The 22,618-nt window shown below is 41.4% G+C and overlaps 1 protein-coding gene across 2 annotated transcripts; it reads left to right on the plus strand.

Annotated features, from left to right (window-relative positions):
* The first annotated feature begins 125 nt into the window (after window positions 1–125).
* atp13a2 (ATPase cation transporting 13A2) lies at window positions 126–22,257 on the plus strand. 2 transcript variants are annotated; one of them, XM_080031588.1, is made up of 29 exons: window positions 126–254; window positions 4,827–4,903; window positions 6,226–6,393; window positions 8,120–8,178; window positions 8,304–8,370; window positions 8,486–8,565; window positions 9,043–9,120; window positions 9,204–9,273; window positions 9,796–9,930; window positions 10,017–10,083; window positions 10,407–10,538; window positions 11,080–11,241; window positions 12,010–12,120; window positions 12,205–12,251; window positions 12,363–12,551; window positions 13,033–13,239; window positions 13,879–13,989; window positions 15,595–15,751; window positions 15,943–16,054; window positions 16,159–16,283; window positions 16,818–16,990; window positions 17,709–17,801; window positions 17,912–17,991; window positions 18,625–18,777; window positions 18,881–18,977; window positions 19,906–20,129; window positions 20,760–20,911; window positions 21,055–21,227; window positions 21,808–22,257. In XM_080031588.1, exons 1-29 carry the CDS (start codon window positions 242–244, stop codon window positions 21,973–21,975), a joined length of 3,480 nt encoding a protein of 1,159 aa, XP_079887714.1. In that variant the 5' UTR covers window positions 126–241; the 3' UTR covers window positions 21,976–22,257. The 2 variants fall into 2 exon arrangements, with proteins under 2 accessions (XP_079887714.1, XP_079887715.1); XM_080031589.1 differs by lacking the exon at window positions 126–254 and adding an exon at window positions 3,708–3,972 and having other exon boundaries at window positions 21,808–22,256.
* The last annotated feature ends 361 nt before the right edge of the window (window positions 22,258–22,618 follow it).

The raw sequence follows: 22,618 nt of genomic DNA on the forward strand, positions 1-22,618 counted from the left end.
GTAGACAAAAGTGGTCTCTCCACCTCTTTTATACATACAGTCCATCTTTGTATCCACACGTGGTTCTATGAGTCACGCTCGTGACTATTTTGGACAACGTGACTTCCCGTAGACAGCTGTAGTTTGTAGCCTCTGTCTGACAGCTAACTTGTTTTGAGAGAGCCACTAGATGTGGCTAGAGACAGTCTGTGCTTTAAGTTAGAATGGTGTGAATGAAAGGTAACGCGGAGGTGACCACAGGATGGAGAGGCGCGGTGAGTGTGTCTGAATGCTATTACAATTATCCACTCTCGAGGGAAACCTACAGACAGTAGCCTAAAGCTACAGATAATGTGCTAGCCGTTAGCCGAAAACCAAAACCAGGCGAGGGAGATAGCTGACTGCCAGGAGCTGATAATGTTGACTGACCGCAGGTTCAATGGGTCTCCTGCATCGGCTACAAAACAGTGTAGCCTATTTCACCTTTGTTCGGTAAAAAAAAACAGTAGCTAGCTACTAATAAACTCAACAGTGCAGGCTAGCTTTCAAATGAGAAGGTAATTTAATTGGGCTATTTAACTTAATTCAATACGCCTATAATTAATGTACAAACCAAAAACGTACTTAGGCTACTTAAAAATATTAACTTACTTAGGCTACTGACTTAGTTTGATCATAAATGAACATGCATTGTCTGATTTACACCACATTTGTTCCCATGCAAACTTTCTGCAAACATGTTCTCACCTTCTTACCTCTGATGGTACCAAGCCAAACCGAAGTAGCCTAGCGTATTTATTTATTAATCATCACAGTTGACAGCGAACTATCCACCTCTTGTTACCTCACTAAACGTCCACTGCACTAGCCTACTGCTAATACAGATGCAGATACAAGCACTACAATACCACGGGTACTATAAAGCTATGTACATATCTTGGTCATGATTATTTCAAAAGACAAATGTGATGGATGGGAACTTATTGAAATGTTTTTTTTTTAAAGATTTTTCAATAATTTGCTTTGTCTGTGGTGTGGTCTGCCTCAGGTCAGGTGGCATACCATGGGTTAATGAGAAAGCTGCCTTATCACTGCTGGAAATTACAGAGATGAAGGCAGTGAGACTGGACTAAAACAATGAGTTGATTGAAAGACACAAATTCAAGGGGAACTGCAAAATCAATTCCTAAGTCTCTCTTGGGTTTGACACCATGGCCATGACCATGATCACAAGCCAGCCATTTCACAGTAAACATTGTCATGTGACCCATTAGAATACAGAAATATTTATAAGAGCAGCGTCAAACTCTTAAGTGTCGATATTGGCCTTAAATATTCAGTAATGGTTGGGCTTAAGTCATTAATATATACTATGGAGTTTTCTTTTGCAGCATCAGCTCAAATGGCTGTCTCATGCCTGTCTAGTCATCTGTGCATCCCCATTTCCCCTTTTTTTAGAGACAGCAGAACATTTGTGCTGTGTAATGGATGCATCGTTAAAGATGAAACTGAAGGGGCGCCCTTAGCTCAGTTGGCAGGGCGTCCCCCCCCCCCCCCCCCCCCATGGGCCTCGGCCAGCAGCGGACCCAGGTTTGATTCCAGCCTGCGGTCGTTCTCTGCATGTCACTCCCCTCTCTGCCCCATTTCAGCTCTGTCTCTACACTATCAATAAAGCATAACAATGCCAACAAATATATATATAAAAAAAGAGGAAACTGAAAGCCATGGACTTTCATAGGGTAATCTACAGTTCAGGGTTCATAAAGTCATATTTGTTGGGATATAATAGCCAGCGCACGGTCCAAATTCGTGTGTGTGTGTGTGTGTGTGTGTGTGTGTGTGTGTGTGTGTGTGTGTGTGTGTGTGTGTGTGTGTGTGTGTGTGTGTGTGTGTGTGTGTGTGTGTGTGTGTGTGTGTGTGTGTGTGTGTGTGTGTGTGTGTGTGTGTGTGTGTGTGTGTGTGTGTGTGTGTGTGTGTGTGTGTGTGTGTGTGTGTGTGTGTGTGTGTGTGTGTGTGTGTGTGTGTGTGTTTGTGTGTGTGTGTTAAGAGGTGTGCAAATTAATATGACCTGAGGCAATACTTGCTTCTAGCTATGTCTTTGTCTTTAAACAGGAACCCAGTGCAGAGCTCAGACTTTTATTTTCTTTCCTTGTTGCTACTTTTGCTAGAGATTAACCTAGTTAGGGAACAGAGCAAGCATGTGATTTGGCCCAAAAGTGACATTCTCCACGATAAGCTTTCACATGATAACATTACAACCATATGCACCATGGAAAAACAGATGACTCAGTTCTTCGGTGTTGTCTTGGTTTCAGACTGAGGAATGTTTCAGACGGTTTCAGACTGAGGAATGTCCACACCTCTCATCAAAATGACAATGTTGATTTTTTTTTTGGCCATTCTTTCACAAGTAGGCTTAGGCTACACTTTAAGTCTTTTTTTTTAAGATCAAGAAAGAACAAATGACCCTTTTGTTGATTTCCTTTGCAGCTTTCAGTGCAATAAACAGCATTGAAGGAACTAAGGATACATTTTGAACTGCCAATAAGAATCCACACATAGCCATTTAAAGGGACACTGTGTAATGTGACATCATCAAGAAAGTTCTAGAATGCAACGCTCCCTGGGTAACCCCACCCTTTTGAATAATAACAGAAGCTACAGTGGCCTTCAAGGACAGGAACAATTCTACATTTTAAACAATGCACCTGATGACATTCCAAAAACATGGATTCCTCCATACGACTTGCCCGCTCAATGGACAAAATGTAACATTAATATTTGTAATTCTCCGCTCAGGAGGATAATTCTGATTATTGGCAGAGGTGATTTTACACCAATGAGGACATATTTATGAATGAGGATATTGATTTGAGCTAATGAATTACTTAAAATGTTACACAGTGTCCCTTTAACATGCTTTCATGTTCTGACAGTCTTCTGCTTATAACAATACATCCACTTATCTCACTAGATTATTGAGATGTGTTTCTTTTCTTCTCTCTTATAACAACACATCTACATTATAGTTGACATAATGAGATGATTTGGTCTGATGTTATGATGATAAACTTGCATTAAAAAAACATATCCTGTGAAAGACTGGCCATTCTTAGGACTCCTTCAGGAGAGGACTTGTTATCAAAATCAGTGAAACTATCTATTCATGGTCTGGTATGTGAGTTGATAATACACAGCCTAGGCTCTATAAACTTGTGTACAATATTTGTAAATAATTTATTTTATTTTATTAACCTTTATTTTTCCAGGAATATACTCATTGAGATTCAAAATCTCTTTTTCAAGAGAGTCCTGGCCAAGAAGGAGGCAGCATAAAAACATCAAAGTTTCACATTAAAAAACAAAATTTCACACTTAAAACAAGACACAAAACACAATGAAAAATAAATAAAAATAAAATAAAAAGTCACAAAGCATCAATCTCATTGGCAGTAAGTCAGTGTTCAGTAACCGGGCATGTACAGTTTGCGGTTAAATAGTCCTTAATCCTGCTTTTGTAATTAATGAGGGCCACCGTAGCTAGCACCATGCCCACAGAGCCATAGGATGTGTACACTGGATTTTTTTTTACAGCGCGCGCACACACACACACACACACACACACACACACACACATTACACGCCTTTTGTCCCGCGTCTTCGTTGAGACTAGCCTATAGCCTATTATTGATTGTTTAAGCTTACTCGGTTTTACTGACTGCAGTGTGTGAAATATATTGAAAGTTTACAACGCCTGCTGTGGACATAGACACGTTTGGCTGAGAGAATGCCACAGTTGCGGTGCCTAAAAGTTTAAAACCCATGGTTTGGGGTCTGCTCAGGTTAAAAGCCGGTTAGACAGGTCTAGTTCTCATCGCGCGAGCAGCGGAATGGTGAGCTAAACCAGAGACCGAAATGTAGCCACTCGCTTTGATAAAGTTCTTTTATTTTTTTGGGAAATATCCATGCGTGACTTTCGGGCTTGAGTCGAAGGTAAGCTCAGCTCCCTCCGTCTTTTTAATATGACAAAAGTTAGGTTAGTTTATTTTTTTCTTCTTCTCGTCAATACTTTTGTAGAACGCTGGAGCCGAAAGCAGTTATCTGGTTAAACAGACAGTCTAATTTACGCCTTTACTGCGCCTTCAATTCCTTTTTCTCTACCTTTTTAAGAATCTACTCCGTTATGTTAGGCAGACTAGTTTTCTGTTTTTAAACGTAGGCCTATACTACTTAATGGGTCATTTGCCTGTCCCCTGTAGTCTCTTATGTTTCTTTGGGTGCTCCAAGTCTTTCCGTCACACACAGGTGTGTTGAGGGATCTTATTACGGCTTGGTGACTCTGAATGTCTCACTCTGTCTCACATAGGCTATTTTCCATGATGTCGGCTGTGTTCGTAGAAGTACAAGTAGTATCACTATGTGGCTTTTTGCAGAGGGTTTTATTGAATGGAACATCCGACAAACATTGTGTTAACTTCACTGACCCAGACTATAAAAGAAGTGCTGTAAAGTGTAATGGGTGTCTGTTTACTGGGACATCACATTGAACAGATAGAGCCTTGACTCGACGTCATTGAAAATGAGGGTCACCCCTCAATTGGTCTCTCGAGGATAAATTAAAAAAAAAAGTTATCTTTTACCACAAGTTCATACAAAAAGTGGGATTTTAACCATTAAAATCACTCAAAAAAGGTTATGGTAACTTGTAACATGGGCTTGACTAGAGTTCCTTTGTTTGTGAATATTGACTTTGAGGGCTGTTCTCTGCTGCTGTGTATGTTAAGTGTTGTAAGGAATTGTGTTAACACTCTCCTGACCTGTTCATACTATCTATGGTTCATCCACAGGCAGTGTGTTGGAGCCGCAGAGCGGACTCCCCTCACCCAGTCCACGAGACCCCCTGCTCAGCCCTGACTCACACATGGTAAGAGAAGAACCCTACAGGATTTCTCCTCAAGTCAAAAGGACAAGTGTGACAAAAGAGGTTTGCAATAAAAAGAGTTGGATTCAGACAAGAAAGGCAATTAGGGGGAAATAAAGTGAATGTAAGTGATGTGCAGAGTCTTTGTTGAAAGACACATTTGGTTTCTCCTTTCATATTCATCCATTTACCTGTGCACTTATGTTATACTTGTTGATTGCTGTCTATTTTTCTAAATTGTATTTTATGTCTAATGTATTTTATGTGATGGCCCTCCTTCCCTTCCCCATAGGGGCTTTTGTTCGCTTGTCCGTTCACGTTCACCTTTGTAAATACGAACTTGTTCTTAATGACTCGCCTGTAGAATTAAAGGTGAACTAAATAAATGAATAAATAAAAAGATGAACAGGGGGAAACAATAGTGCTAATGTGCCTGGCTTGTGGGAGTGAAACATACAGTGACACCTGTCAGCTGTAGTCTGTGTAAACCCCTGTTATATTTACAAAGACAGAGTTGTTTTCACCCAGGTATCACTGTTGAAAGCAGAACAAGTCACAGCCTGGCTTTCGACTGTGCCACTTCTATAATGTAATGTGGGTGCTGATTAGTTACCTAACCCACTGTATGCAAATCAACATTCTCCAGCATCAGTAGGGTTGGGCACTTGGCAGTATGAAGTTATATGCTGTTCAACTGTAGAAATGTATCTTCTGGTAGAGATTTGGCAACCATTCAAACAGCAGATAAAACAAAAACGAGTGATCAATTCCACCACTTGAAGATGATCCACGCAAAGCAGCAGCCAACTATGAAAGCTAATGGATGGGCATCCACCACTTCACAAAGGAAAATTAATGATAAAGCTCAGCAAAGTTTATTCTCAAAGTGTCTATTGTCTTGTCGAACGTTTGCGTGGTGCTCTGTATTGCACCGGTTAACTGAAGCCAGACTGGTGTAATGGATTGTAAACAAAGGCTATGCAAACGAAGTGGGCCCACCTCAGCTCGCAACAGACCTGTTTACAGGGCCTAGGCTGTGTATTTAAGCTAGTGTCTTTTTTCCTTCAGCGCAAACACAGTATGGACAGATAACAGATCGTGAGGAGATATCTTCTGATTGAGACAAAGTGATTTAGACAACAAGCTTGCTCCAGAATCGCTGACTGCAACTTTATTTGAATTTACAGAAGAAGAGAAAAATACTATACCGTGACAATCACCATGATATAAAATGACTTAACCTTGATAGGAGATTCTGACCATGCTGCCCAACCCTATGTCTCAGTATGAAAATCAACCTGTGTGTTATTCCTCTGCCCTACCAGGATGTGCAGGGCTATAAGTGGGTGCGTTGGCGGGTGTGGTCGTGTCGCCTGGCTGCCCTGCTGTCCCTGGGTCTCCTCCTGATTGTGTTTCACTGGCGGCCGCGGCTGGCTGTCCTCGCACGCTGCTGCTCCTGCCCTCTGCCTCTGGCTGACGTCATCCTAATAAGAGTGAGACAACTAATCCATTACTTTCTCCAAAGTCAAGAGTTTTAAATGTCACGAACGAGGCTTTCTTTTAACCTTGCTAGATCACCATATTAACTTGTGCTGCACGGCTAACCTGCAACTACAGGAATCTACTACATTGGAAATCCCGTGGAACTGAGGATATTGTCTGAGTGATATAGGCCTAGATTCTAGGGCGTACATGTATTCAGTTATTGATGCAAAAATAAGGCTCTAAAAAACTGTATGCAGCACTCTTCGTAAAGTTGTTCCTGCTCTACGTGACCTCCTAAATATGTTTGGATTGTTACCTTGTTGCCATTACTGCACACTGGTAATACAATGAGCTTTTTATGGGACAACATCTTGTTACATTAGTATACTACAATAGCAATTGACAGGTGTCACATACGCACATTGTTGCAGATTCACTCAAGCTGTTACATTGTAGATTTCACACACACAAGCTTTGAAATGAATTAGCCTATTGGTATCTATTCATTGCAATTAATCATCAATAAAATGAGTTTGATTCCCACGTACCCTTCATTATGGGAGAGCGTCAGACCTAAATGCAATTAACGAGTGGGACTAAAGCGTTTAAATATAGAATATAGTATTTACATAGTATCTAAATCAGTTACATCGTGTAAAGTTCTAATCTGTTGAGTCTAGAGAACGAGTGGTACGATAAAGGTATTCATTTAAACATTTTCTGACCGGGGGAGCCCTTAGCTCAGTTGGTAGGGCGTCCCACCCCCCCCACCCCCCGGGCCGGGCCCAGCAGCAGACCCGGGTTCGATTCCCACCTGCGGTCGTTCTCTGCATGTCACTCCCCTCTCTGCCCCATTTCACCTATATCTTAAAAAAAAAAAAGAAAAGAAAAAAAACGTTTTCTGACCGCACACCACTCTCGTCGCAATAGTTTTGCAATAGAATTTTTTTATTCTCTATGGCTGACAAACTCTTCCTTTGGAGTGAAGTAACCAACAGCGATAGATTCCAATGTGTGCATAAGAAGAAGTGTAAAATGACGCATCAGACGTCTCCTTTCATGGGAACACAATGAAGAAAAACTGGTTGAACAAATCAAGTTGATAAACGCCATCTTCATGAAACCAATTAAATCTGATAGACACAGGATGATGTCAGATGTAATGCAGCACTTGAAACTAGAGAAACTCAGATTATAATGTGCTCGTCTCTGCCTATAAAGTTGAGAAACATGTGACCTCTCCCTTTAGTCCACAATTTCTAAATGAAAAAAATACTTTTTGCATTGTACTAAAAACTTCTTTTTCTGAAAACCATTAAACACACCAACAATGCCATATCTGTGGCACTATTCTGTGTTAGGGGGCTTTCACACCTACCTTTTGTTTGGTCCAGACTTTCGGACTTCTCCATTTGATCCAAACTTAAATGAGCCTGGCCGGCTATCACCAGTCACAAAGACGCAGCCCATGTAGGTGATAAATATAGCCGTGGGTGTGTCTCATGGAAAGTTCTTTAGTGCACTGGCAAGACTCTAATGTTAAACCAAACCTAAGTGGATCAAATCCATACAGGGGATTCAAAAAATAGTCCTTAGTTGGGACCTTGGTGTGGACTCTAAGGTGTGAAAGCACCCTTAGTCTCTGATTCACTGCATTAGAAGCATCATGTCTTGTTTGGTTCGGTGCCTCATCTCCAGCAATCACAAAGGTATGTTTGTTGTTTTTTGCTCCAGGACATTTTTGGCCAGCAGCATGTGGTGGAGGTCCTCACAGAGGAGATGGAGGAGGGCAGGTCAGCTACATGTTATCCATCCTTATCCACTACCTTTTTTAGCCTTTCAACACTATATGCACATCATCTTAGCTGAAATAAACAAACTGTTGTGGGCTCTGCTTACTGGGTTTGTTCCTTTTCAGTTTGGGGATGTTGGGAGGGTTGGAGGACACTGAATGGAGAGACACAGTTCAGTTGTACGAGGAGAAGGTGAGGAAGACATGAATTGTTGGAGGGTTTTTGTTGTGTTTTTTTTTGTTGAATAATAATAATAATGGTGGTCTTCTTTCTCACACTTCCTTAATTGACTTTTATTGTGTTGCAGAAAACGCTGCTGCGCTACTACATGTTTGAAGGAATGCGTTACATCTGGCTGGACAGGAAAGGAGCTTTCTGTCGCGTTAGGTAAATAGGGGAAACCTAGGAACCAATTACATTCCACTGAGCAGCTGGGTTCATCCTATATATTTGTATTTATTTTATTTTTGTATGCACTTTCAAGCTGGATTTGATAGACCAGAGTTGAAATAGGGAGAGAGAGAGAGGGGGGATGTCATGCAGTAAAGGTCCATGGGTTGGATTTGAACCCACGACCACTGCAACAAATGCCGGGGGCCAATATGCTACGCGCTCTATCCACTACGCCACCGGATCGCGAAGAGAGGATTTTTTTTTAAATTATGTTTTGGGAGTCTCTAGACACATCTGGGACCCACATTTATGTTGAAAAACCATAGAAAAGTTCATTTTGTACAGAAAGTGAGCTTAACTTTTTACTTTATGTTGATACTAAGTTATTTTATTTTCATATATAGAAAGAAAAATGTCCTTTTGACCTTTTTAATTAACGATAATCGTGAAACTTTCCATCTATGTCTGTAGTGTCCTCAATGAGGACTGGACCTGTAAGGAACTGTATGGTTTCCAAAAGGGCCTGAGTCACCTGGAGCAGAGCTTGAGGTAGGAATGGAGAAATACATAAATATGTTCTTTAATCTCCGAGGGACTAACTGCTGAGTAATTCATGGCATGAATTCTTCCAGGAGACGCATGTATGGGCCCAACCTTATTGATGTGCCTGTGAAGTCTTACATCAAACTGCTGTTTGAGGAGGTGAGATGAAAAGAGAACTTTCTTCAGTCTTTTATATTGATTTTGTTTGCTGGTTTGGAATGTTCTAAAGCTATAGTGCGTAACTTTTTCATAAATATGAATGTCGGTCACATTCAAGCCATCGCCAAACGAGTTGACACAAAGTTGATTAAGCCCATGAGCTCCAAAAAAATTCTTCTGTTCCATCTCAGTATTGCAGCATTTACAAACTGGTGTTGCACCCCCCGGCACTGGTCCAGGAGCTAAGAAAAATCCGCAAAAGCGCCTACGAATGGTTTCAATTGTTGATGTTAATGCTAAGAAAAATCATTCACATACAGGAGAAAGCATAACATCCATGCACGATCATCAAGGGCTATCCCTATGTAGATGTGCTGACAGTGTTGTTGTAATAATTCAGAATTCATAATGGAGACATAAGTTACACACTATAGCTTTAAGTGATTATTACATTAAAGATCTAGGTGAGGATTGAAATTGAACCCACTCAGTACCCTTGTGTCTCTTTGTTTGCTTCTTTAGGTCCTCAACCCATTCTATGTGTTCCAGTTGTTCAGCATCACCCTGTGGATGGTTGATAAATATTATGTTTACGCCATATGTATATTCCTAATCTCCATTTTGTCCATTGGTATTTCACTCTATGAGATCCGCAAGGTGAGCCTTAACCTGATTCTAATGTATTACGTCTGAAGCTCTGGATACGGATGTAGATATAATACAAACCTTATTTGACCCCACAGCAAAGCATCACTCTTCGCAACATGGCCCGATTGGTCCAAAATGTCACCATACGGAGAAACTCAGGAGGTGAGTTTATTTTTGCAAATATATTAGTCTTTTTTCAGCACACACACAGAGTACGGACAGGTGGCGGATCTTGAGGAGGCACTCACTGAGTTTGACAAAAAAGTGATTTTGACAATGAGCCTCCAGAATCGCTGACTCCACCTTTTTAATGGTTTCCATGCATGACCACGGTCTTATGTAGTGATAAAAAAAAAACGTGATGTTGTTAATGTGAATAAAAGTAGGGGAAAGTTTATCGAGAAGACATTTTGTTTCATATAGACCCAAATGAACCCCAGAACTCTTCACAGTAGCACTCAATCCCAGTTGTGTGTTTTTCTCAGTGGAGGAGTGTGTGAGCTCGGTGGATCTGGTCCCTGGAGACATTCTGATAGTCCCTCAGGAAGGGCTGCTGCTGCCCTGTGACGCCGCCCTGCTGGCCGGGGAGTGTCTGGTCAACGAGAGCATGCTCACAGGTTAGTGTCATATTGTATAACCACCTCACCATGATTTACCCCTCTTTGCGTTGGTGAAATGCCAGGACCCCCTTCAGAAAGAGCGTCTTGCTGAAGAGCCTGAAAACTAACGTGGCATGTACTTCAGGCTGATTACAGTCACATATTGACCATCAACAGTGATCTTTAAGTTGACTGCAAATTGTTGCTAGGCCATCAAAAAAGTATGCTCAGAACTTCAGTGCTGTAGGTACGTGCGCAAGCCTTTGATTTATTGACCCTATATACAGTAAAGATAGCACAAGTCTTCCCTCAGTATTACATCATTTTTACCTCCTACATCTGGACCTACTGTTGTGATTTGGCAAACCACTGACACATCAGCTCTGATTAGCCTCTCAGGACTGTTCAGTACAACTGAAGTGAAACAAAATGTAAAGTTAAGTATAGTTTTGAGTTCTTTTTAAAAATCCAATTCAGTATCAGGACTTTTTATCTTCAGATTACAATCATTGAGTATTTGATTCCAATAACGACCTGTTCTCATCATTGTTGCATTCAGGTGAAAGTGTCCCAGTGTTGAAAACCCCACTGCCTGCTGGTGAGGGCACATACAGCTCTGAGGCTGAGCGCAGACACACCCTGTTCTGTGGGACCCAGCTCATCCAGGCTAAAGGAGGGGGGCCGGGGGGCAGCGGGGCTGTCGCTGTTGTCACAAGCACCGGTGAGTACAAGAGAACTGATCAGTGGAGTTGATAACAATTTAATGAAGTGTCCATGAACGGTTAAAGGTTTCCTATGGAGTTTATTTTTAAATATTATTCTTTTTTTTATCTCTGGCAGCTTTTCTATGAGCTGGTCCCCATTGTGTTTGTCTCTTGGATATGAATCTAAACCATGCAAATGTCAAACTTTAAATAAAAATGTGATTTCAAAAATGTTTTAGGGGTAATGAAATGTATTTATTCCTGGCTTGTGTATTTTGCATTATATAATATATTTTATTATATCATTAACATAACTTATGTTTGTTTATAATAATCCACAGAGCACCTTTTAACTAGATGGTATTAGGTGATCATTGTGCAAGTTCAAAGTACCCTGGGGATTGTCTGGCCAATGATAGTGCTACGGAGTATTGTTTAGTCAGCTCTCCTTTCATTTGTACTGGACATGTTGGTGGTCATGGGATACACATTTCTGCCAAGGGTTTGATATGTTCTTCTAACTGATGGTAATTATGTGCCAATGGCAGGTTAGAAAAAAAGCTGCAAGCAAGTAAAGATGTATGTAAATAATTCAGGTCTTAAAAGATGGAGAAAACAACCAGCCCTTCAAAATGATCTATTACTAAAACAATAACACACCAGAACTTGGATTGTGTTGGTGGATACGGGGGGTTTGCGATTGAGGGACTCCATAGGGCACCTCTATAAGCCTACATTACTATCTCTAAGTCAAGACACTGATCTTCCTTCCATCTCTTCCCCAGGGTTTTTCACAGCCAAAGGTAACCTGGTCAGCTCCATTTTGTATCCCCAGCCGACCAACTTCCGCTTCTACCAAGATGCTGCCAAGTTCCTGCTCATCCTGGGTGTGATTGGTACGAGACTTTCTCATATTTATGATTGCGACGCCTTCTCTTTTATGCCAATAACTCAATAACGCAATATTGTTGTTGCTTCAGCTATCTTTGGGACCATTTATAGCTTTGTGGTGCTCTACCGATCCAATGTAAGTGAAGTCTATACAATGTAATCACTTCTGTCTTGTTTATATTCTCAATGCCAACAGTAAATCCAAGTGCTATCATTGACTAGTGTGTGTGCGTGTATATGTGACTAGGTGACCTGGCTGGAGTTGGTGATAAGGAGTCTTGATATTGTGACCATCGCTGTGCCCCCCGCCCTGCCTGCTGCCATCACCACCGGCACATTGTACGCCCAGCGCCGGCTCAAGAGAAAGGGCATCTTCTGCATCAGTCCACCACGCATCAACATCTGCGGCAAGGTGTCCATCTTCTGCTTTGACAAGGTGAGGGGGGAATCCGTTGTTTTCCGCAGTTTAAAGCTATAGTGCGTAACTTTTTCATAGAAACGAATATCGGTTCTTATCAAGCCATTGCCAAACGATTATGACACAAAGTTGATTAAGCCTTATCAGCTCCACAAAACTCTCTCTGTATTTCTCAGTACGGCAGCGTTTACAAACTGGTGCCCCCTCCCCCTGACACTGGTGCAGGAGCTCAAGAAGAGCCTAAGAAATGTCAGTTGTTGATTCTACTGCAATAAAAAAAACCTGGACGTACAGCAAAAGGCATTAAAATCCACAAGCGATCACTGAAGGCTTACATCGCGTAGACATTCCGACAGTGTTTGTTTTCATTCCTCATAATTCCTCACGGGGGCAACAGAAGTTACGCACTATAGCTTTATTGTCCTATCTTGAAAAACAGTGGTGGACCACTTGGCATGTTTAAGTTGCCTTTTCCACCAGCGTCCTCTTGTTTCTCCAGACAGGGACTCTTACAGAGGAGGGTCTGGATGTGTGGGGTGTGATGGAGGGGGGACCAGAGGGTTTCTCAGAGCTGGTCCCAGAGCCCAGACTCCTGCGCCCAGGCCCCATGCTCTCTGGCCTGGCCTGCTGTCACACTGTCACCCTGCTGCACGGTCAGCCCCTAGGAGACCCTCTGGAGCTCAAGATGCTCCAGTCCACTGGTTGGGTAAGACGCCATAACGCTTTTTTTTTAATTTACTTTTAAGAGATAGGACTTGGTTATTGTTTGAATTCTGTCAATAACAGTAAAGAAACAACACTTAGATTTAGCTACTGATGACATTAAGTTTACAGATGTGAAATGTTATCTTAAACCTAAAAGGCGTTTGATAACTTTGCCTAAAAATAATATTCTAAAATTTGAAAATGTAACCATACAGTATATTCAGCACTTGTGGTACTGACCAACATGTATTTTGGCCCTGAGTTTCAGATCCTTAAAATGTTCAAAATGATCTCTGCACACCTGCATGTATGACAGGTGCATTGGAGAAGGGTGCAGCAAAACTTAAGAGGAAACTGGTAAACAATTGGTATGCAATATCTCGCATACTGTATAACCAGCGATGCAGTGATAAACGAAACACAAAGCTAATGTGAATTACATTTTGGCCATGACGATGTGTCAATGTGAACAGATATTGCAAAATACTGGTATTAAAAATGAGATTCATAGAGTTAAAACTGTAATAAGTCACACACTTCCTCAGGTCCCTCCACATTCCCCCACATTAAATATTCTTGCTGACTTCTGTTATAACATCATTTTTATTTCGATATGTTTCAATTGTATGTAATGTTGCAGACACTGCAGGAGGCAGAGGGAGATGGAAAGGTGCTGGATGCAGAGTTTGGAGGCCACAGAGTGCTGGCTGTGATGAAACCTCCTATTGACCAGCTCAAAGCTCAAGGAACCGTGAGTGTCCACACCAACACTCTCATATAGAATATAGACTCGTCAATAAGGCAAATTTGTTTATTTCAAATGCCTGATTTAAAAATAAATAACAAACTGAATTGAACGGTGGGTGAATTAGCAGAGGTGGAGTCAGCCATTCTGGAGAACGCTTGCTGACAAAATAACTTTTTGTCAAAATCAGTCAATATCTCATGATCTCAAATCTGTTGTTAGAACACATTCTGGGCCCTGGTAACGTGTGTGTGTGAACAACAGGTGCCCGCCATAGCTAGCAACATTCCCATTTACAGAGGCTAGGATGTGTATAAACACTGGATTTGTTTTCCAGCTTACACACAGTACGTACAGGTAGGGGGATCGTGAGGAGATATTCTCTGATTATGACCATACATGATTTAGACAACAAGCGCTCTCCAGAATCGTTGACCTCGGCCTTTTAACCCATTGATGACTATGGCAATCTAGGATGCATGTCCTTAATGCCTGAGGGTTTTCTGAAAAAATAGTACGAATTGTCAAGTCTACCAAAACCTTAAAGGCCTACTTCACCGGTTTGAATATGAAGGTGTATTGAATTCTGAGATCCTATGTAGTATAAATGTGAGAAAAAAATTGAAATCGGTTCATCCTAGCCTGAGAAAAGGCAGAAAGAGTGTTTTTTTTAACCCTATATTTCTCTTTCTCGTGACATCACAGAAAGAGAATTATAGGGTTAAAAAAAACTTACTTTGTAAATATTACTGTCATGTCTTTTACTGTGACATCACAGTAATATTTACAAAGTACGTTTTTTTTAACCCTATATTTCTCTTTCTGTGATGTCACGAGAAAGAGAAATATAGGGTTAAAAAAACACTCTTTCTGCCTTTTCTCAGGCTAGGATGAACCGATTTTTTTTTTTTTTGCACATTTATACTACATAGGATCTCAGAATTCAATACACCTTCATATTCAAACCGGTGAAGTAGGCCTTTAATATCTAAGCCTGTGTAGCTCATAGAAACATGAAATAAAATACATTTAAAAGTTAAGGTTCACAGGTTTTATTTAAACATGCTCCCTTAGTGCTTACAAACCAACAAATATTTCTAAAAATCGTCAAAATTAGATGAATTAGAAAATTATTAAATATTGTTAATAAATAGATGCAATGTGTTGTGTGATTTTCGTCAGTAGTCTATAGTAGACCTTGATTCTGCGCACCAAACGCCACTAAATGTTCTGTCGCCGACATAGCTGGCGTATTTTTTTTATTATTTTGTTTTATTTTTTTATTTTTATTTTTTTTGATTGACATGATTTTCGGCAAACCACACAACTTTTGGGTGGTCACGTGGTCTTAAAAAAATCAACAAAACACACCTCATGTGTATTTGAACCAATGACAGTGCATTCTATGCTGGGAATGCCATGAAAATTAGATAAAGTAATAATGCTGCGCGACGCAGCATCAGGCAGGAGAGCCAATGTGGCATCGCGCAGCAGCCGTCATCAATGGGTTAAGCTGATTTACCTGACTCACTAAGTCTGTCCCTACTATGTCCTATATCCATCCAGGTAAACACAACATTGTCTTTTGTCTTTTTGGTCCTTGCCTGTCAGACACTGAGCGAGGCGGTGGCCATAGTCCAGAGGTTTCCCTTCTCCTCGGCCCTGCAGAGGATGAGTGTGGTGACAGTGGCCCCCGGCGGACACTCCCCTCTGGCCTTCATCAAAGGATCTCCAGAGATGGTGGCTAGCCTCTGCTCTGCAGAAACTGGTCAGTAGCCTAATATTATTCATACTATTAATAACAGTACTAGTTTCATGTATATTTATAGAACTGCAGTACAGGATTTATAGTGATTTGAACACCAATTTCCTGTTGATCAATCATTGAAATAGAGTAGACAACTGAAGATTGAATTGTATCTTCATCTTTTCCATTACATTTCATTCTAAACTTGATAGTGCCGGCGCAGTTCTCCAGCAAACTGAGCAACTTCTCCAGTGAAGGCCTGAGGGTTCTTGCTCTGGCCTATAAACCGTTAGACGGGAACACTGACTTAAGGACCATTGAACGGTGAGAACCCAGTCTGTATTACGGGCTTCTTTTTGGCTCCAAAGCTCATTTCATTGTTGGTACCATGTTGAGTGTTCACCCAGCTTTGTGCCTTTTTCTCACAGAGGGGAGGTGGAGAAAGACGTGCACTTCCTGGGTTTTCTCATGATGAAGAACCTGGTGAAGCCGCAGAGTGCCGACGTCATCAGTGTCCTGAGACAGGCAGAGCTACGCAGCGTCATGGTCACTGGTGAGACACCTTCAGTTGTTCTGTTTAAGATGCAGTATGTAGAATGAATTGCCCTTTTTCAAACAGACTTGGTAGAAATTATTTATAATATTCATAAGTATATTTTTTTTATAAGTGTATAATCGCTTGAAAATAAAATAGAAAATGTTACCTAACATAACCGCCTTACTGGCTTTTATATAGTGGGTGTCTGCAGGTGATGCACCTGCTGGAAGACGAAGAAGAAGTGCTACAGAATAAATAACTAAAACATTTTCACCTCATCACTTGATATTGTGGAAAGACTTGAGGCAGTGGTGGATGATGCCATCTTTAGTAACTAGCTTCTTTTCCTTGAAGGCCACCGTAGCTTCTGTAAATTCTCCCAAGGGGAGGGGATAGAAACATTATTTAAATATGGAATCCTACCACTACATGCAACTAAATACCTTTAATAGTACACACTATACTTTTTAATCACAGCTGCTTAACACTAATTGAAGTTAGGTATTTGCCATCAACATGTCCAATCTCGTCTTGTCCTTCTTTGCACAGGGGACAACCTTTTAACAGCCGTCAATGTAGCAAAAAGCTGTGGGATGGTGGGCTCTGATGAGAAGGTGATATTCGTCAATGCGACCCCACACATTGCACACTCCATGCCCACCCTCAAGTTCAACCTGGAAGACACAAGAGCCAGCCAAAGCTCAGTGGAGGTCATCACTCAGGTGGGTCCTGTTTAGACACAACCCTGCACTACACAGTACACTGCTCTTTGGCCAAAGTGTGCTCTCTCTGCTTAAACATATTTTCTGGGCCTTGAAAGACAGCAGTGATATATTAGATCGGATATAGAACCAAAATATTTGTTAGGTTATGAGGTAACTGTAAAAGTATTATGAGGTAAGTCTTTAGTAATCGCTCATGGATTGTATACCTCCTGCTGTACGTCCAGGTTTTTTCTTAGCAGTAGAAGAGAGCTGGTGGGTGCGCTCACCATACCCATCCACCTTCTGTCTGCGGGCTAAACTAAACATCATGGCTGATAAATGGCAGTGAGCGAAATGGCAGCACTGTTCATATTCTATGCACATGTCAACATAAGCAAATATTATTGAGATAGAGAGCTTACATCGGCTGCCAATATATAGCAAAGCAAGATTGCCAGCCACTCATGTTTATGGTAACGACAATAGACTGTAAGAATAGGTAACGACGTATATTGTCATGTGGAGAGTGAGCGAGGAGATTAAATATACTCTGTCAACTCATTTGTTGATGGCTTGAATTGATCCGCCATTCATGTATATGAAAAAGTTACACACTATACTAAGTAGTTATTGCATTAGCTGGCACATTATGAACACAACCATAGTCTACATTTCTAAACTAGCAGGATGTACATTGGCGCCTGGTGTTATTGATGCCTCTCTCTTCTCCTCTCAGGGCCTGTACCAGGGAGGGTTTGGCTATCACTTGGCTATCGGTGGCAAGTCCTTTGCTGCCCTCTGCGACCACTTCCCTGAGTATCTGCCAAAGGTGATGTATTTTTGTGTAATCCCAGCAGGAATATTGTGACACTGGATTGTAGTCCACCAGTGCGCCGATCATGCCATGGTGGTCGTTTCTTTGACATGCTGTCTCTGCAGGTTTTGTTGAGAGCCACGGTATTTGCACGCATGATTCCTGACCAGAAAACCCAGCTGGTGAAGGAGCTGCAGAAACTCAAGTGAGTTCAGACTCAGAATATAAAAAGGTGTGAAATGCAAAGGCAGAACAGAAAAGAGTAGAAATATACTGAGAGCACCAACACCATGAGTACAAGGGGAAATCAGCCGACTAGTGGCCTTTAGAGGAACTGCAGCTTAGAGCAGGTCCACCTTAGTATGAGCAGTGATGGTTGCTCTACTTGGTTAAATCCAAACTTTGTATGCTGATACTATAAAAATGAAATGGGGAAATAGTCAACATTGTGCATATTGTGTAGTACTGTGCGATACTGAATACCTGTGTATTTGTAGAATCCACCTGATATAGTTGACCAGAAGTTAAAGGTGGACTTACTGTCAAAATCCCTTTGTCAAAATCAGTGAATATTTCCTCACCATTTGCTACCTCTAAGTACTTTGTGTGCGCTGGAGAAAGAAAAATCCAGATATTTATTCACAAAAAGTGATTTTGACAACAAGCATTCTCCAGAATAGAATAGCTGACATCACCTTTAAGGGATTCCCACAGTTGCACAATAAATGTATAATCACAAGTTTCCTATTTTGTAATATTTCTATCATATTTTATACCACTTTTTACTTGAAATAGGTCACAAAAGATTAGTAAAAAAGCTTTTTCTCTGTCACTCCAGCTACCGCGTGGGCATGTGCGGGGACGGGGCCAATGACTGCGGGGCCCTGAGAGCTGCTGACGTCGGGATTTCCCTGTCTGAAGCAGAGGCCTCTGTCGCTTCACCTTTCACTTCCAAGACTGAGAACATCAGCTGTGTGCCACTGCTTATCAGGTGAGCCAGTAGGAGGCATTCAAACCAAGCAAAGCACTCATTAATGTCTGTGGTACAGTATCTGTAATATCTGACACACATTTCTCTGGTTTGTGTGTTACAGAGAGGGCCGCTGTTCCCTGGTCACCTCCTTCAGTCTCTTCAGATACATGGCCCTGTACAGCCTCATCCAGTTCTGCTCCGTCCTCATCCTCTACACAGTGAGTAGCAGCGGAGCTCGGCAAAACACCCTCACTTTCAAAGGAGACATAGGTTGCGTTCCGAATCGCATACTTTCTACTATATAGTATGTAGAAAAAAATATTTAGGATGTCCCGATTCTTGTGGCCAGATTTAGGATGGTTAGAAGTACCCGGATGTCCTACTTCATGCGGCCAAGATTGTTAGTGTTGAAAACTGCATCCTATTTGGCCGATTCTGACCCACAATCCAGTGCGCACGTGAAGTGACGTCACATCGACGAAGCCTCCATATGAAAACAAACAGGGATGCGACGGATATAAAAGCAAGAGGCAAGATCAAGGCGCAATGTTATGATGAAATAAGAGAGTAAAGTATGTCCCAATGGTATGCCTACTGCATCCTAACTAGATTATTTTTATCGTCGGATGTAGTATGTAGAATAGATAAAAGAAAGAGTATGCGATTCGGAACGCAACCATATTTTCTTGTTGCCGATCGTGTGTTTTTCAGTCCGGTCACTTTGTATTCAGGATGTTATGGGACACCCAGAGAATATCAAATACATTAAAGCAAAAGACATGCTGAAAAATCAAGTCAAATATATAATGAACAAACAATATGTGAAAAAATTGATAAAACGATCAAGTTTCAACTTATCATACAATGGTCGTTCAGACATTTCCACAATTACAGAATTTTATTGGAAAATTCTGTTTTATTTATGGACATTTTATTACAGATTACTTCTTGATTTTCCCCTATAAACACATGTGCTTTCGTGCTATTTTATTATTTTTTTATTACCTTTTTTTTTTTTAAACTTGACCGTTTTGGGGGGCAAGATCTTTACCTGGCAGACTCTGCAACTTCAATTCTGAATAAATGATTTTGATACGTTAATGCTTGAAGTACTCTCTAAGACCCACTCTGTACGTTTGTGTCCAGATGAAGACCAGCATGGCGGACCTGCAGTTCCTGTACTGTGACATCTTTGTGGTGACGTTGCTGGCCCTGGTGATGGGGAAGGGAGGCCCCAGTGAGGAGCTGCACCGGCGCAGGCCTCCAGCCAGTCTGCTGGCCCTGCCTGTCCTGGGAGGCCTCTTCTTACACACCTGTGTGCTCATCCTGGGTCAGCTAGCTGCACTCTTCATCACCACCTCACAGGACTGGTCAGTGAAAAGACTCACCGCCCAGCAAAATAGGTTTTCATGAAAGAAAGAAAATGTTTATATTTGTTTCTATATTAAATTTAAAAAATGCAATATCGGGGCGCCTTTAGCTCAGTTGGTAGGGCGTCCCCCTCCCGGGCCGGGCCCAGCAGCAGACCCGGGTTCGATTCCCGCCCGCGGTCGTCCTCTGCATGTCACTCCCCTCTCTGCCCCATTTCACCTCTGTCTCTCTGCACTGTCAATGAAGCGTGGAAATGCCCAGAAAATATCAACAAAAAAAAGAGAAGAAAAAAAAATGCAATATCTCTCGTTTAAATATATGTAAGGGATAATGTATAGCGATTCTAACAGGTCACTCTCTTAAATGTGAACAGGAGCCCGACTCACTTGGTCTTGACTGGAATCCTTTCACACATTTACCATGTGTCCAATGTTCCCTCCTCTGCACATACATTCAAAGTATTGTTGAAAAAGTAGTCCATTGTTTTTTTTTTTTTAAGGAGTAGTTTAACTTATCAGCGCATTGATATGCCGCAAAGTGATTGATCAATACACTGTCCGTAGCAACAGTCTGTTAGCCACATTTATCAGTGCTGTTTTATACATATATTTATACGACCATCTCTTTAGGTACGTTCCACTCAATTCAACAGTGTTTGGGACAGAAAATCTGCCCAACATGGAGAACACCAGTGTGTTTGCCGTGTCAGCTTTCCAGTACGTCTTCATGGCTGTTGTGGCCACCAAGGGCTACCCTCACAAGAAACCTCTGTACCACAATGGTGAGTCGGCACAAACGTCTGAAGATGATGATGATGCTTTATGGTTGAAACAGTAATGCCCATAGACCCGTGCTGATGATTTGATGGGCCATTCATTGTGAAGTGTATTACAGATTTAGGAGCGTGTTCTTTTGTCTTTCCAGTGCTGTTCCTGTGTCTGCTGTTTGTCCTCTTTGGCCTGACGTCTTGGCTGGTGTTGTATCCCGGGCCTTTCATTTGTCAAAAACTTCAAATGTTCAACTTCTCCGATATGGATTTCAAAATGCTGCTAGTCGCCGTGGCTGCTCTCAACTTCTTCATTTGTTTCTTTGTGGAGGTGAGTGACGATATGAATCTTTTTATATTCCCTCTTGGGACCATAGCTCGACAATAGCAGGATTCCATTTAGCGGCATCGGTTTCAGGGCTTAGCTGTTGTGCGTACTGCCTCACTGGGACGCTTGAATAAAACGGAGCCCATTTTAAAGGTGGAGTCAGTGAATCTGGAGAATGCTTGTTGTCAAAATCAGTGAATATCTCCTCACGAGCTGTTAATAATACACAGTCTAGGCTCTGTTAACAGGCATGTTGCTAGCTATGGTCGGCCCACTTTGTTTACATACTAGTTAACAGAGCCTAAGCTGTGTATTAATTAATACTGGATTTTATTTCAGTGCAAACACAATACGTGCAGGTAGAGGATGGAGGAGAAATGTACTGATTTTGACAAAAATACATTTTGATAAGGCGTTCTCTAAAATCGCTGACTCCACCTTTTTAATGGTATTTGTAACACTATAACAAGTCAATACATCTGCTATGAAAAAAACAAACATTTCTCATTATTTCATCATTGATACATACTCCTACTCTCTTGCGATGGTGTATTCCTTAAATCCCTTGTTTTTTTCCCCCTAGATGCTGATAGACTTGGGTATCCTGAACTGTCTTCAGTGTCTGCGTGGGAAGCGCCAGTCAAAGAAACAGTATAAACGCCTCCATGTCCTTCTGTCCGACTCTCCATCATGGCCGCCCCTCAACCAAGCCCTCTCCCCCACAGATCACACAATCATCTGCCTCAGCTAGCATCTGCTTTACCCCCCTCTGTCGGACACTTATCAATCACTCACGCCAAACAATGCTGGGGATGTGTGAGCCGCATCCTCCTCTTGACACACTTTTTCCTCTATTCATTAAAACTATTTTTATGTAAACTGTAGTGTGTGTTTTTTCTTCTATCAAGTAAGGTTGTGATTTTAGTCTGTGTTCACACCTAATAGTCTGCTTCTTTGGTGCACACAAGTTCAGACCGGATATATTGTTTTGTTTTTTAGATGGTTCGGTTCACCTTCACAAAGGCAAAACTCAAACGCACTATACATTGTAAACTAAAGTCACGTGTACGATAATGCTGTTAAGAGTTTGGCGAGTAAAAATGCAGATCCCTCTCTATTTCTACTAATTGCCTACATCACAGAGCATCAGTCGGTTATTTTCATGCTTAATGTGGAGTGCATATTGTAAAAGTCATAATCTATTAGATGTAGTGCTACTTTCCTCTGTCAGCCCACGGTATAATAGCAGCAGACTGAAGCGGGGGGAGTATACAGGTCCTTCTCATATAATTAGCATATTGTGATAAAGTTGATTATTTTCCATAATGTAATGATAATAATTGAACTTTCATATATTTTAGATTCATTGCACACCAACTGAAATATTTCAGGTC

Source organism: Ammodytes marinus (genome assembly GCF_949987685.1).
Source record: "Ammodytes marinus genome assembly, chromosome: 7".
Lineage (NCBI taxonomy): Eukaryota > Metazoa > Chordata > Actinopteri > Uranoscopiformes > Ammodytidae > Ammodytes > Ammodytes marinus.

Bases quoted from the DNA above. Each gene is read 5' to 3' on its own strand.
- atp13a2 (XM_080031588.1), top strand. The intron at 12,121-12,204 runs GTACGAGACTTT...TTGTTGCTTCAG, and splicing joins GCTCATCCTGGGTGTGATTG to CTATCTTTGGGACCATTTAT. The intron at 21,228-21,807 runs GTGAGTGACGAT...TTTTCCCCCTAG, and splicing joins TCATTTGTTTCTTTGTGGAG to ATGCTGATAGACTTGGGTAT.